This window comes from Stegostoma tigrinum, chromosome 4, assembly GCF_030684315.1.
Source record: "Stegostoma tigrinum isolate sSteTig4 chromosome 4, sSteTig4.hap1, whole genome shotgun sequence".
In the NCBI taxonomy this organism is placed as follows: Eukaryota; Metazoa; Chordata; class Chondrichthyes; order Orectolobiformes; family Stegostomatidae; genus Stegostoma; species Stegostoma tigrinum.
The window spans coordinates 85,216,730-85,232,522 of record NC_081357.1 but is presented as its reverse complement, the minus strand read 5'-3'; the positions used below and the strand labels follow the sequence as shown (position 1 = coordinate 85,232,522).

Here is a 15,793-nt window from a genome sequence, read left to right as displayed (position 1 = left end):
TTTTTGGACTTAGGTCATTTTACAAAGGGGCAAAAATACTGACTTAAAACAGACACAGCAATCACCTGACCAGAACGGTTTCATGGATCCTAGCTAATCTTGGCAGAATAACGAAAAGCAGGCTGTAGTGAAATTATTACTTCATCAAAATCAAAAATCATAAAACTTAAACAGGTGGAGAGCGGCTTCAACTCATACATAGAACATAGAACAGTACAGCACAGAACAGGCCCTTCAGCCCACAATGCTGTGCCGACCATTGATCCTCATGTATGCACCCTCAAATTTCTGTGACCATATACATGTCCAGCAGTCTCTTAAATGACCCCAATGACCTTGCTTCCACAACTGCTGCTGGCAACGCATTCCATGCTCTCACAACTCTCTGCGTAAAGAACCTGCCTCTGACATCACCTCTATACTTTCCACCAACCAGCTTAAAACTATGACCCCCTCGTGCTAGCCATTTCTGCCCTGGGAAATAGTCTCTGGCTATCAACTCTATCTATGCCTCTCATTATCTTGTATACCTCAATTAGGTCCCCTCTCCTCCTCCTTTTCTCCAATGAAAAGAGACCGAGCTCAGTCAACCTCTCTTCATAAGATAAGCCCTCCAGTCCAGGCAGCATCCTGCTAAACCTCCTCTGAACCCTCTCCAAAGCATCCACGTCTTTCCTATAATACGGCGACCAGAACTGGACGCAGTATTCCAAGTGCGGTCTAACCAAAGTTTTATAGAGCTGCAACAAGATCTCACGACTCTTAAACTCAATCCCCCTGTTAATGAAAGCCAAAACACCATATGCTTTCTTAACAACCCTGTCCACTTGGGTGGCCATTTTAAGGGATCTATGTATCTGCACACCAAGATCCCTCTGTTCCTCCACGCTGCCAAGAATCCTATCCTTAATCCTGTACTCAGCTTTCAAATTCGACCTTCCAAAATGCATCACCTCGCATTTATCCAGGTTGAACTCCATCTGCCACCTCTCAGCCCATCTCTGCATCCTGTCAATGTCCCGCTGCAGCCTACAACAGCCCTCTACACTGTCAACGACACCTCCGACCTTTGTGTCGTCTGCAAACTTGCTGACCCATCCTTCAATTCCCTCGTCCAAGTCATTAATAAAAATTACAAACAGTAGAGGCCCAAGGACAGAGCCCTGTGGAACCCCACTCACCACTGACTTCCAGGCAGAATATTTTCCTTCTACTACCACTCGCTGTCTTCTGTTGGCCAGCCAATTCTGTATCCAAGCAGCTAAGTTCCCCTGTATCCCATTCCTTCTGACCTTCTGAATGAGCCTACCATGGGGAACCTTATCAAATGCCTTACTGAAATCCATATACACCACATCCACAGCTTGACCCTCATCATCTTTTCTAGTCACATCCTCAAAAAACTCGATAAGGTTTTTAAGGCATGACCTACCTCTCACAAAGCCATGTTGACTGTATTTGATCAAGCCATGCTCTTCCAGATGGTCATAAATAAATCTTATCCCTCAGAATCCTTTCTAACACCTTGCAGACGACAGACGTGAGACTTACCAGTCTATAATTGCCGGAGATTTCCCTATTTCCTTTCTTGAAGAGAGGAATTACATTTGCCTCTCTCCAGTCCTCAGGTACGACTCCAGTGGAGAGCGAGGATGCAAAGATCTTCGCAAGTGGAGAAGCAATTGCATTTCTCGCTTCCCAAAGCAGCCGAGGACAAATCTGGTCCGGGCCTGGCGACTTGTTAATCTTAATGTTTGACAAAAATTTCAGCACATCAGCTTCCTCTATCTCTATCCATTCCAGCATGCACACCTGCTCTTCAAAGGTTTCATTCACTACAAAGTTCGTTTCTTTCGTAAAGACAGAAGCAAACAACTCATTTAGGACTTCCCCTACCTCCTCAGGCTCCACACACAAGTTCCCTATGCTATCCCTGATCGGCCCTACTCTTTCTTTGATCATTCTCTTATTCCTCACATAAGTGTAAAATGCCTTTGTGTTTTCCCAGATTCCTTCTGCCAAGCCTTTCTCGTGCCCCCTCCTGGCTCTCCTCAGACCATTTTTGAGCTCCTTCCTTGCCTGCGTGTAATCCTCTCTAGCTGAACTTGACTCGAGCTTCCTCCACCTTATGTAAGCTACCTTCTTCCTTTTCACAAGAAGCTCCACCGCTCTCGTCATCCAAGGTTCCTTTATCTTACCCCTTCTTGCCTGTCTCAGAGGGACATATTTACTCATCACTCCCAACAACTGTTCCTTAAACAGTCTCCACATGTCTATAGTTCCCTTACCATGGAACAACTGCTCCCAGCCGATGCTTCCTAACTCATGTCTAATCGCGTCATAGTTTCCTCTTCCCCAATTAAATATCCTCCCATTTTGCCTAATCCTCTCCTTCTCCATAGCTATGTAGAATGTGAGGCAGTTATGGTCACTATCACCAAAATACTCTCCCACCACAAGATCTGATACCTGCCCCGGCTCGTTTCCGAGCACCAAGTCTAGAACGGCCTCTCCCATCGTCGGCCTGTCAACGTACTGCGTTAGTTTACACCTTTATGGGAATGTTCACATATTAAACATGGAACCACCTATACAAATAACAAACCTATTTGACAGAGTAAATGCACAAAACAAGCATGTGTTTCAAGTAGTTGTTTGTGGCAGAATATCAGCTGGAAGGTGTTCTTTGCTTCTCAGAAAGGAAAATGCCTGGTAAATTAACGATTTAAAAAATATCAGAACAAACAGGACACAAATGACACTGAAAGTGTTCATAACTGCTGATGATTCAAAATGCCAACTAATCAATCATGGTTTCAGGTTCAAACCATATACCTCAAGGTTGTCTTAAACTCCTTAAAGCATATAGTCCTTTCTTGTACCTTTTGTACTGGACGCTATCCCTTTTTAAACTTTGTACCAATATGTGCATGCTTGTTATCACATCTTTAACAATAACCTTGGTTCCACAGTACCATTACATTGAAAGCCACAAATTCATATTTTCAAATCTTTTCACAGAAACTTACAGAACATTTACTGGGATCCTCATCCTCCTTCTCTTCATAGTAGAAGTAGACAAATGGGATCCAGAGGAAGACACAAAATAGGATGATGGAGTACAAGGCTGTAACAAGAGAATAGATAAAGTTCAGAGGGAATAAACAACTAGATTTCTCAATATAATCATAAAACCCTGTTTACATGGAGCAGGGTTAGCCTCTTCTTCAGGTGGGCTTAGTGATTCTCATAAAAACTCTTCAACTGGATTCAGATGGCTCCAGTATCTAGACTTTTTTTTTATAAAAATAGACACCACAAATACTGTTCTAGCAGAAATATCCAGGGAGAATTTCCAACATATAACTGACCCCTCTCCATATGGAGAGACCACAAGGCATTTCGACCTGTTACTCAACAAAAATGCAAATCTTTCCCAAGTGAATTTAAAAAAAAACAATAGATGCTCGAAATTAAACCATAAACAAAACTCAGCTGGGCTGATTTGTTTTTCACTACCAATACAGAGTTAATTCTGGATGTGAGTTTGCTCGCTGAGCTGGAAGGTTAATTTTCAGACGTTTCATCACCATTCTAGGTAACATCAGTGAGCCTCTGATGAAGCGCTGGTGTTATGTCCCGCTTTCTATTTATCTGTTTTGGTTTCCTTGGGTTGGTGATGTCATTTCCTGTTCTTTTTCTCAGAGGTTGGTAGATTGGCTCCAAATCAATGTGTTTGTTGATGGATTTCTGGTTGGAATTCGTAGAGGCATGGCATTCCAACCGGAACTCCAACAAACACATTAATTTGGAGCCCATCTACCATCCCCTGAGAAAAAGAACAGGAAATGACATCACCAACCCAAGGAAACCAAAACAGATAAATAGAAAGCGGGACATAACACCAGCGTTTCATCGGAGGCTCACTGATGAGGTTATCTAGAATGGTGACGAAACATCTGAAAACTAACCTTCCAGCTCAGCGAGCAAACTCACATCCAGAACCTCAACCTGAGCTACAAATCTTCTCAAACTACAGAGTTAATGTTTTGAATCCAATGAGATTCTGTGATTCCATGTAACTCCAATTCTCCCCAGCTAGTTCTTCTTGGAAACTAAAGTATCAATCTGGCCGAATAAAATGATAGGATTTAAAATTTAGTTCCAGAACACTAATTGAAATATAAACAGTTGACTTAGTCCATTGATAGTTAGCAACTAAGATGTAAACAAAGATTTTAATAGTTCTATTAAAAAGCAGTTTCAAATGAATCATAATATTTTATATTTCATGTTATAAATCGAGCATGCAACAAACAGATATGAGTGTAAAACACCACTGCCTACCAACAGTTATATATTGTTTAGGAAAAGTGTATAAATGTTAAGCTCTGCTACATGTGCTTTTCCTGTCATGAGACAGTATCCAACATGTAACAAACAGATGCACAGGCTACCTTCTCAATTTTGAAAGCAGCTAATTTTGAAGTGCTGTAGAATGACACTGAGAAGAGACTATGCAGCATACCACATTAACAGCACAAAATAGTGATATTCAAAAACAAAAATCTGAACACAAATAATCTAATTTATATTTTGTGGAGGGATGGCACAGTGATCCAAACCCTGACAACAGTTAGCAGCGTATTGATAGAATGACTTATGAAACTGAACCCAGAAATCATAGCGTTGAATCCACATTTGAAGTTAGACTTCCCAAGTCTGTTTTTTTTCCTTGCAGAGCCCTAAACAAAATTTACCACAATTGCTGGCCTCTTACAAAAACCTAAATTTGCTTATGCCAGTTTTAACGCTTTTTTCAGAGTTTGGAGGTTGTGAATTCAAGTCCTGCTACAGTCTAGCATTTTGCTGAAGGAGTGCAAATGTATTAGAGGTCCAGATTTCTGAAGGGACACGAAGTCATATTTTTCTTCTTAGGCTTACTGTTTGAAGAAAAGCACAGCACCTCGCTGGAACTCTTGGACAACACTTAAACATTAATCAACATCACAAAAGCAAATTATATGGGTATTAACATATTGTTGTTTATGGGATCTTCGAGCGTCCAAGTGGGGGGACTTTATGTAGAAGTTTAAGTTTTTCAAGTGGAAAACTATGTTAGGCCATCAGAATGGTGAGAGGCTCTAGCCAGCAGACTAAGAATTATAAATTAGTCTCTAGAGCCATGATAGGAGTGAAATATCTCTTGAATTAAGTGTCTGTAAAAAGGACAGTTCTGGAAAATAGACTGAAACCTTTACCACATATTAACCAACTGCAAAAATTAAACACGATCTGTTAAATCAAGTCTCATTCAGACATCTGACATGGTCAGTACTCTCATCAGCTGGTATCATAACATATTCTGTAAACTCTCAATGAAGAGACGCAAGCAGTTTACAAAATATCTCAACTGATGGGTTAAGTGGGCAGAAAGTTGGCAAATGAAATATAATGGAAAAGTGAAATCATTCATTTTGGAGCAGAGTGTTATTGAGAAAATACGCAGAAAGCTACAATACAAAGGGAATTGCAGGTACTGGTGCACGGAACACAGAAATCTAAAACACAGGTGCAGCAGGTGGTCAGGAAGGCTAATGCAATGTTGACCCTATTTCAAGAAGGTTAGAGTATAAAGTAGGGAAGTCTTACTGCAATGCTACAAGGTGCACATCTGGAGTACTGAGAGAAGTTTTGGTCCCTTATTTAAGGAAAGATGGCTTCTTTAGGTAAGGAAATACATCTTTCATTGGTAGCAGCTCAGGGAAAGGGTCAAAAGCATGATTCCCAGTGTGGAGGGACTGTTGTATGAGCAAAAGTTAAACAAGTTGGGACTCTACTCATAAGAATCAGAGGTGATTTCATTGAAAGATAACAGATTCTTAAGGGGCTTGGCAGGATAAGTGCTGAGAGGATGTTTCCCTTCATGGGAAAGTCTAAGACCAGAGGGTATAGTCTCAGAAATAAGGGGCACCAATTTAACAGTGAGACAGAGGGGAGTTTCTTCTCTTGGAAGGTTGTGTGTTTTTGGCACTCCTTGCCACAGAGAGCTGAAAGGGCAGAGTCCTTGTGTACATTTAAGACAGAGACAGATAATTTTTTGATCAGTGGGGATATCAAAGGTTATGGGGAAAGAGCAAGAATTTGGACACGAAGAGTGTCAGATTAGGCATGATCCATATGAATGGCGAAGCAGGCTCAAGGGCCTACTCATGCTCCTATTTCTTGTGATCATATGGTCTCACATCTTCTGGCCATCCTTGTCAATTTGATTGTCATAGTTTTTAGGAAAATTAAACACCCCCCAATAATTAATGCATAAGGTCCTTCAACTTTGCACCCGAAAATCAAACATTGAACAAACCTACGGAAAATGCTGGCACTTTCTTAAAATCAATAAAACATCAAGCAAATGAATAATTTATTTTTTAATGCTCTGTTCAATGTGATAGTAATGTTAGAAGGTCTAACACTACTCCCATCAACACTGCTGACACTTGTTATTCATAATTTCCATCCATACTGGTTCCATTTTATGATCTTGAAGCCATATTGTTCTTCATCAACATCTTTATGCTATCCTTTACTATCAAAGCTTCCCATCCTCCTTTGTTATTGTGTTTGTCTTTGTGAAATATTGCATATGTTCTAATCTTTATTGCCCAAAATTTGAACAACTTACAACCATGTCTTTGCAATGGCGATTATACCTAAACACAAGAACATAGGAATAGGGGTAACACTGTGAAGCTGGAGGAACCCAACAGGCCAGGCAGCATCAGAGTAGGAAAGTTGACATTTTGGGTCAGGACGAAACATCAACTTTCCTACCCTTCTGATCCTGGCTGGCCTGCTATGTTCCTCCAGCTCCATACACTTATCTCTGGCTCCAGCAACAGCAGTTCTTACTACCTCAACATAAAACGAATAGAAATAGGTCTATTCAGCACCTCAATCTGGTTCCACTATTCAATGAGACTGTGGTTAATCTGTGGTCTAACTTCACATACCTACCTTTAACCCATATTCCTTAATGTCCCATGGTCAGCAGGCACGCAGTGGAAATGGTGAGTGAGTGAGTATCTGCTAGCCATCTGTAACTGAAATAGCTACAGTACTACGAATGTCTTCTTCAAACACAAGAACATCCACAAAATGACGTGGAGGAATCCAGCTGGCAGGACCATGAACAAGTTTGAGTAGATAGCCATTAATCACAGATGGCAGTCTCCCTATCAAGTACTGATGTCAGCCCAGACAACCATCTTCCATTTAGCAAGATGCAGCTGCTACTGATAAAAGAAACAACCATAAAATCAGTGGTCATTTCTAATGGAGGCAGTGAAGGATAAGGACATTTTGGACAGGTTCCGGCTGGCCATCTCCAACAGGCTTAAAGCACTAATGAACTTGAGTAACAGTGGTAAGTCTTCGGGGGGGGGGGGGGGGGGGGGGGGGGGGGAGGAGGAGGAGGAGGAGGAGGGGAGAGAGAGAAGAAGGAACCAAGAGGCAGAGACGAAGAACCCATCAGGACTGATCGGACCCTGACCCAAAATGTCAAAGTTGACAAATAAAGTTGGGAAAGAACAAGAGGAACAAGGAAAATAACACTAACCACAGCCACGAAGATTTAGGCAGGTCATAGAGTCATTCAGCTGTACAGCATGGCAACAGACACTTTCATCCAACTTATTCGCAAAAACCAGATATCCTAAATTAATCTAGTTCCATTTGCCAGCATTTGGCCAATATCCCTCTAAGCCCTTCTTATTCACGTACCCATCCAGATGCCTTTTAAATAGGGCAGAACGGTGGCTCAGTGGTTAGCAATGCAGCCTCATAGCACCAGGGATCCAGGTTCAATTCCAGCCTTGGGCAACTGTCTATGCAGAGTTTGCACATTCTCCCCACGTCTACGTGGGTTTCCTCCGGGTGCTCCGGTTTCCTCCCACAGTTCAAAGATGTGCAGGCTAGGTGGGTTGGCCATGCTAAAGTGCCCATAGTGTTCAGGGGTGTGGGTTATGGGGGATGTGTTTGGGTGGGATGCTCCAAAGGGTGATGTGGACTTGTTGGGCTTAAGGGCCTGTTTCCGCACTGTAGGGAATCTAATCTAAAATGTGGTACGTGTCTCAGCCTCCACCACTTCCTCTGGCAGCTCACTCTATACACGCACCACCCTCTAAAGGGGACTGAAGGGGCAAGATTTTCACCTAAATCTCTCCCCTCTCACCTTAAGCCTATGCCCTCTACTTTTGGACTCCCCTACCCTTTGCAAAAGACCTTATTATGCACCTCATGATTTTATAAACTTCTACGAGATCACTCCTCAGCCTCCAACACACCAGGGAAAATAGCCTCAGCCTATTTAGCCCCTCCTTATAGCTTAAACTCTTCAACCCTGGCAGCATCCTTGAAAATCTTTTCTGAACCCTTTCAAGTTTCACAACATCCTTCCTATAGCAGGGAGACCAGAATTAAATGCAGTATTCTAAAAGTAGCCTAATCAATGTCCTGCACAGCCTCAACATGACCTCCCAACTTCTATACTCAACATACTGACCAATAGGGGCAAGCATACCAAATGCCTTCTTCATTATTCTGCCTCCCTGTGACTCTACTTTCAAGGAGCTTTGAACCTGAACGCCAAGATCTTTTTGTTCGACAACACTCCCCCAGCACCTTACTTACCTTTAAGTGTATGAGTGCTGCTCAGATTTGCCTTACCAAAATTCCTCACCTCACATTTATCTAAATTAAACTCCATCTGCACTTATTGTCCCATTGTAATATTTGGTAACCTTCATGGCTGTCCACGACACCACCAATTTGGTGTCATCTGCAAACTTAAGAACCATACCTCCTATGATAACATCCAAATCATTTATATACAGAATACTGGATAAATATGTATAGCTGCATGGGAAACTAGCAAGGATGGATAGGGTTAAAAGGCAGGGAGGCACAAGAAGCAGAAAATCAAATGACTCTAAAGCATTGTCCAGGATCATGTGGGAACTAAATGACTACAAGCAGCAACACCACTGTACCAATCAAGGGCCAGAAAAATCTTTTACTTGAAAGCATCCAAGGCAGTTTTATCAAATTAACTATACTTTGGTCATCTTTAAACAAAGCACTTTGAGTTCAACACAACCCATATGATGACTTAATAAAAAAATTAAAACAAAGTTGCGTTATTCAGATTGGGTTTTCCCAAACAGCAGGTTTTGTTGACACATAGCTATAGAACATAGAACATAGAACAGTACAGCACAGAACAGGCCCTTCAGCCCACAATGTTGTGCCGACCATTGATCCTCATGTATGCACCCTCAAATTTCTGTGACCATATACATGTCCAGCAGTCTCTTAAATGACCCCAATGACCTTGCTTCCACAACTGCTGCTGGCAACGCATTCCATGCTCTCACAACTCTATGCCGATAGAGGCAGCCCTAATGCACATTCCATTCCATCTGTCAAAGCACTAAACCTTCAAAACAACATAAAAAAAAATTCTAAATACACTGACATTCAGCATTATTTAGAGAGAACTTACTCTCTTCCGTTAATAATCTTTTCAATCCCAGCTGAGTCATCGCAAACGAATAAGATAGTATAACGCCATGCAAAACACGACTGCATATGGCTTGGGGAATTTAACAAACAATATTCATCATGCAAACATGAATATTTACACTCAATGGGAACGTATAAAACAGCATGATGTCCTGCTTCATTCTATACAGCATACCAACAATAAATGCTTAGGAGACTGCATTTGATAAAATATCTAATTAATTCCCTCAATAAAGGCAAAACGTTGAACACTATCTCCAGATACATTAATCATTTACTATAGTCCAGCTGCTACAAAAAGATCACCACGAATTTTGCCAACAAAAGCTAAACCAAGATTGTTGTGCGCACACAAGCTGAATCTGCACAGACTTTGGATTACAATCTAAGCCCACATCTCACACAGTAATACACAGTAGGGTGTGGAAAGTGGCCAGAAATTACACTCCATCACGTCCATGATAACAGTATGATTAGAATAATTATTATTCCATAACGATTCCACCTCAATCTCAGAGTAATAACGCAAATATCATCAGTTTTACAGTTGTCCAAGTTTAATGTTGAGTTGTTTTAAAAAAACAGGAAATACTTTAGCTTTAGAATACTGCAGATGTGGCCGAGCAGTCCATTATAGTTATGGACATTATAATGGCCTATGGTTCCCCTTCCCCCCACCGCATCTCAAAACCAGCCCAGCTCTTCCCCTCTCCCCCCACTGCATCCCAAAACCAGCCGAACCTGTCTCTGCCTCCCTGACCCGTCCCTTCCTCCCACCTCACCTCCATTTCCTACCTACTAACCTCATCCTGCCTCCTTGAACTGTCTGTCTTCCCCTCCCTACCTACAATCTCCTCTCCACCTATCATCTTTTCTCTCCATCTTCGGTCCGCCTCCCCCCTCTCCCTATTTATTCCAGAACCCTCACCCCATCCCCCTCTCGAAGGGTCTAGGCCCGAAACGTCAGCTTTTGTGCTCCAGAGATGCTGCTTGGCCTGTTGGGTTCATCCAGCTTCACACTTTGTTATCATGGTTTAACAAACATGGGTTTTGTTTTCTGCTAATGGGATTGCAATCAAATTGTTCCTCAGCTTCAAAAATTCAGATACTAAAAAAGAAGAGAGAATTAGGTTGCCAGAATGCAAGTAAGGACCTCTAGAAACCTGAGACAATTGTTTCTGCAATTTTCATAACTTCAATCACATACAGCCCATACTTTCAAATCTTTTACTATAAATACCAACTCATTGTTCTAATAAATTGGAATTGAAGATCTATCATTACATTTCCCCCCTCAGCTGCGCGCAAGCAGCAGATCCTTCACGGGTTCTCCAACACAAACTCTCAAATATCTTTCCAGAAGAGTTCCGTCACCACACACAGATATTTCCTTAGCTTAATTTGAAACAATGTCAAATTGTATCCAGAAAATGTCAATAAATATAGGTGAGGCAGAGTAGATTACTGTTTGTGGAAGCTTACTATGCACAAAATGATGGCCAAAAAACATGCAGATTAGAACGTAGCAAAGTTAAAATATCTAACACTAACATCTGAACTGCAATTAGGATCTTTATTATCATAATTTTATTTAAAACCACATTCAATACTTCCTATCCCAGTACTCCACCATCCGCACCCAACATCTCATGGCATCCATAATTCCCACACGACCATTAAAACACTATTCTCTCCATCCCCCACAACCCAAAAATCTACCCTGGTTGACAGTAGCCCTCCTGTGATGTGCTCCATTCACCTCCCCTCAACCTTTTCAACTCGGGTAACTTCATAATTGGGCTCTCAGTACCTTCCAATCAGCAAAACATTTGCAGTGAAATTAGTGTTTTTTGGCGTTGTTAGTCAGTTTGCCGAGCTGAATGGTTTTCATGCAAACGTTTAACTGGGTGACATCAGTGTTGTGTAGCCTCTGTTGAAGTGTTGTCCCATTGAATTTATATGGCCCCATCCTGTTTATAGTGGGCAGTCTTGTTTCCAGTTTTGCTACCATAGTGGCATGCAGAGGAGGTCTATTTCAACATGTTCATTAATTACATCAGTGATTGAAAACCTGGCCTCCAGGAATTCTTGTGCTTTGTCTTTGTCTCACTTGTCTTAGTCAAGCTGATGTCCTTTTATATTGGTGTGTTGAAATCAGGGAAAACTGGTTGTGCCATTTTGCTGCAAGTTGGTTTTCACGTATCCTGGTGGTGAGTTGCCTGCCCGTCTGTCCTATGTAATGTTTCTCACAGTTGCTGCATGGTATTTTAGCTTTTTGTTATTTAAACACCATCAAGAAATATCATTTTTTCCATTCTCAACCTTTTAATCCCTCTTTGGGAATAAGGTTGGATAATTGCTGATCCAACACTCATATCCTTGTGAAAGAATTAGAATGAGTGGATGCTTGATCGGAACGACAGAAATTAACAGAAACCTGGGTTTCTAAGAAAACAAGTAGAAATACTCCCTAAACCAGACAAGTAGAAGATCACTAACAATGATTTTATCCTCAATAACATTCCAAAAGGATGCAAGTAACAGGAATAAATTCTAATCTAGTGGGGATCATAAAGCAAAACACAGTAAATATTTGCCTAACAGATGACTTGATAATAGGCCGAGGTCAATTTATACACAAGTAATACTTTCGAAGTGGGGAAATAACTCAGTCAAGGATGATGGTTTTTTTTTGCCAAGTTTCTGCCTGCCATTTCCCTTGCCCAGCAACGTGGTGAGGAGGGGGGTCAAGCAGGGTGTAGCAAATGGGAGGGTCACACAGGAAAGCACTAAAAGAGGAGAGAGGGATTGAGTCAGGCTGTGGCAAACACAGCATGCTAACGACATGTGGAAAAAGTGTCAGGAGTATTTTTGTCAAAAGTCAGTGCTCAATTTACAAATAAGATACCAGAAAATTTAAAGGAGTTCTTTCGGTTGAAGTAGGGAAACCATTTTATGCAAAATCAACTATTACGTCAAATATATATAGTAACTAAATCGTCCCAATGGTCCCCTGCCTCCACACGAAGAGATTGTCAATAAAACTTCACATTTTGAAACTTCCTTTAACACAAATCATTACCATTAGAAATTCAAAATAAATCCAACAAATTTTATGTCCAATGAAAAAGGTTACATTCTACTTTAAAAAGATGATGTAGGAGTGCTCATGTTACTTTTCACTCACTTATGGCAATATGTGTATAGCTGAAGCTTTCCAAGTTGGCCTTCAGAAAGTAGGGTCTGTCACTAACCCATTCAATGAATTTGGCTTCGAGTTGCATTCCCCAAACAGCCCGATTCTAACCAAGGTCCCCAGATACAGTCAAAAACAAAAAAGGCACGTATCCGTGAATCCTTTCCTACTCTGCTCATGTGAGTTTAAAGCATAGTTTTAGAGAGAGTCCATTTTAATCGCTCAACTGATAATACCTGTACTGGTCTGATCCTCTGACAAAAATTCTCACCACTTTTCCAAACCTGAGGTAATCACTCCACTTTTAAGATGCAGTCCATTTTAGGTCCCACGCACATCAATTTCGAAGATCCCATGAGGTTGATTTTACTTCAAGGTAGAAATCTGGTAGGGTCCTTTGCTGGCTTCTCTTATAATCTATCCCAATTTACTTTATCCTTGTGTTTACATTTGTGTGCTGGTGGATTTGGTCTGCACCCTCTAGATCTGTTTTGCAACTCTCCTCTATGTCTGGCCACACAATTTCCAGATCTTAAATTTCCTTCGTGATGGCAGTGCTTTGAAGTCAAGTGTTACCAGGCCACATCTTCCCCAGCCTCCAATTCCAAATGCCCCCCAGTGCCAGTGACAATTCTCCGATCTTTATTCTCTCCCACTTCAATAATATTGGAGGTGCTGGTGTTGAACTCAGATTGACAAAGTCAGAAGACACGCATCACCAGGTTATAGCCCAAGAGGTTTGTTTGAAATCACGAGTTTTCATCATCGGGCAAAGGAGCAATGCTTCAAAAGCTTATGGTTTCAAATAAACCTGTTGGACTATAACCTGGTGTCAAGTGACTTCTGATTTCAATAATACTTCCAAAGGTCTATAACCTACCACCAAATAGCCAACAGCACTCCTAACTGCCAAAAGATATTTCTGAGATTGGTGACTTTCTTAGCTGCTACTCCACTAAACCCTCAACATAGAAAGAAATCTACACGCCCTTTTCCCCAGACCCTGGTGATCTAACCCAATAACGTATTTGGAAACTGAAACCCTAACACTAGAAAGGTTGATGAGGGTCGAGCTGTGGATGTGGTGTATATGGACTTCAGTAAGGCATTTGATAAGGTTCCCCATGGAAGGCTCATTCAGAAGGTCAGAAGGAATGGGATACAGGGGAACTTAGCTGCTTGGATACAGAATTGGCTGGCCAACAGAAGACAGCGAGTGGTAGTAGAAGGAAAATATTCTGCCTGGAAGTCAGTGGTGAGTGGGGTTCCACAGGGCTCTGTCCTTGGGCCTCTACTGTTTGTAATTTTTATTAATGACTTGGACGAGGGAATTGAAGGATGGGTCAGCAAGTTTGCAGACGACACAAAGGTCGGAGGTGTCGTTGACAGTGTAGAGGGCTGTTGTAGGCTGCAGCGGGACATTGACAGGATGCAGAGATGGGCTGAGAGGTGGCAGATGGAGTTCAACCTGGATAAATGCGAGGTGATGCATTTTGGAAGGTCGAATTTGAAAGCTGAGTACAGGATTAAGGATAGGATTCTTGGCAGCGTGGAGGAACAGAGGGATCTTGGTGTGCAGATACATAGATCCCTTAAAATGGCCACCCAAGTGGACAGGGTTGTTAAGAAAGCATATGGTGTTTTGGCTTTCATTAACAGGGGGATTGAGTTTAAGAGTCGTGAGATCTTGTTGCAGCTCTATAAAACTTTGGTTAGACCGCACTTGGAATACTGCGTCCAGTTCTGGTCGCCGTATTATAGGAAAGATGTGGATGCTTTGGAGAGGGTTCAGAGGAGGTTTACCAGGATGCTGCCTGGACTGGAGGGCTTATCTTATGAAGAGAGGTTGACTGAGCTCGGTCTCTTTTCATTGGAGAAAAGGAGGAGGAGAGGTGACCTAATTGAGGTATACAAGATAATGAGAGGCATGGATAGAGTTGATAGCCAGAGACTATTTCCCAGGGCAGAAATGGCTAGCACGAGGGATCATAGTTTTAAGCTGGTTGGTGGAAAGTATAGAGGGGATGTCAGAGGCAGGTTCTTTACGCAGAGAGTTGTGAGAGCATGGAATGCGTTGCCAGCAGCAGTTGTGGAAGCAAGGTCATTGGGGTCATTTAAGAGACTGCTGGACATGCATATGGTCACAGAAATTTGAGGGTGCATACATGAGGATCAATGGTCGGCACAACATTGTGGGCTGAAGGGCCTGTTCTGTGCTGTACTGTTCTATGTTCTATGTTCTATGTTCTATGTTCTATGTTCTATGTTCTATGTTCTATGTTCTATGTTCTATGTTCTATGTTCTATGTTCTATGTTCTATGTTCTAACTGCATCGGCTTCTATCACAATGCAATCTACTTTGTGACGAGGTCTGAAAGCGAAAGTCCTGGGCTCCCTAGACCTATTGCCTGTGAATACTGTGGGCAGGGTACCTAAGAATAGGCAAATTAAATTTCTAGATTGAGATGTTCAAACAGGCCGTTCCAATTATGCATAAGGTGAGAGGGGCAAGAGTTAAGAAGGACCTGAGGGGCATCTCCTTCATGCAGAGAACGGTGCGTATATAGCTTGGGCTGCCGGGAAAAAGTGGTTGAGGCAGATGCAACATCAAAAGTTAAAATGCACTTGGATAGGTACATGCATGGGAAAGGTTCATGGGAATAAAAGGACCAAATACAGTTAGTTGGAATTAGCTGAGTGGACACCATGGTCAATGTGGTCCAGTCTGGGCCAAAAGGGCCTGTTTCCACGCTGTATTACTGTGACTAACACAAAAAACTGCTTCAGCAGCTCTTTAGGAATGCACTCAAACCTAGTGGCTGCTGAAGTGTGCATCTGAAATTGCTTGCTCTCCAGAGAGTTAAAACGTATTCAAATCAAAACCATGGAACCTTTTTCACACTTGCACATTCAGTTCCTTCACATTGAGAATTAAGAGATAGTGCATTTCACGGAATTGATTTTGAAAACAGTAAAATCCTCCAACTGCTAAAATTTACATAAATCGGTCCATGTTA

At 41.8% G+C, this 15,793-nt stretch overlaps 1 protein-coding gene across 6 annotated transcripts in view; it reads right to left on the bottom strand.

Annotated features, from left to right (window-relative positions):
• lmbrd1 (LMBR1 domain containing 1) overlaps nt 1-15,793 on the bottom strand; it is a 237,119-nt gene that overhangs the window by 184,901 nt on the left and 36,425 nt on the right. For 5 of the 6 annotated variants that reach the window (XM_059645506.1, XM_059645504.1, XM_048531634.1 and 2 more), the window contains one exon: nt 3,030-3,127. In XM_059645506.1, the coding sequence (XP_059501489.1) occupies nt 3,030-3,127 (98 nt within the window). Of the gene's footprint in view, nt 1-3,029; nt 3,128-9,559; nt 9,668-15,793 lie in introns of those variants that run through there. The other variant, XM_059645507.1, reaches the window with a different exon arrangement.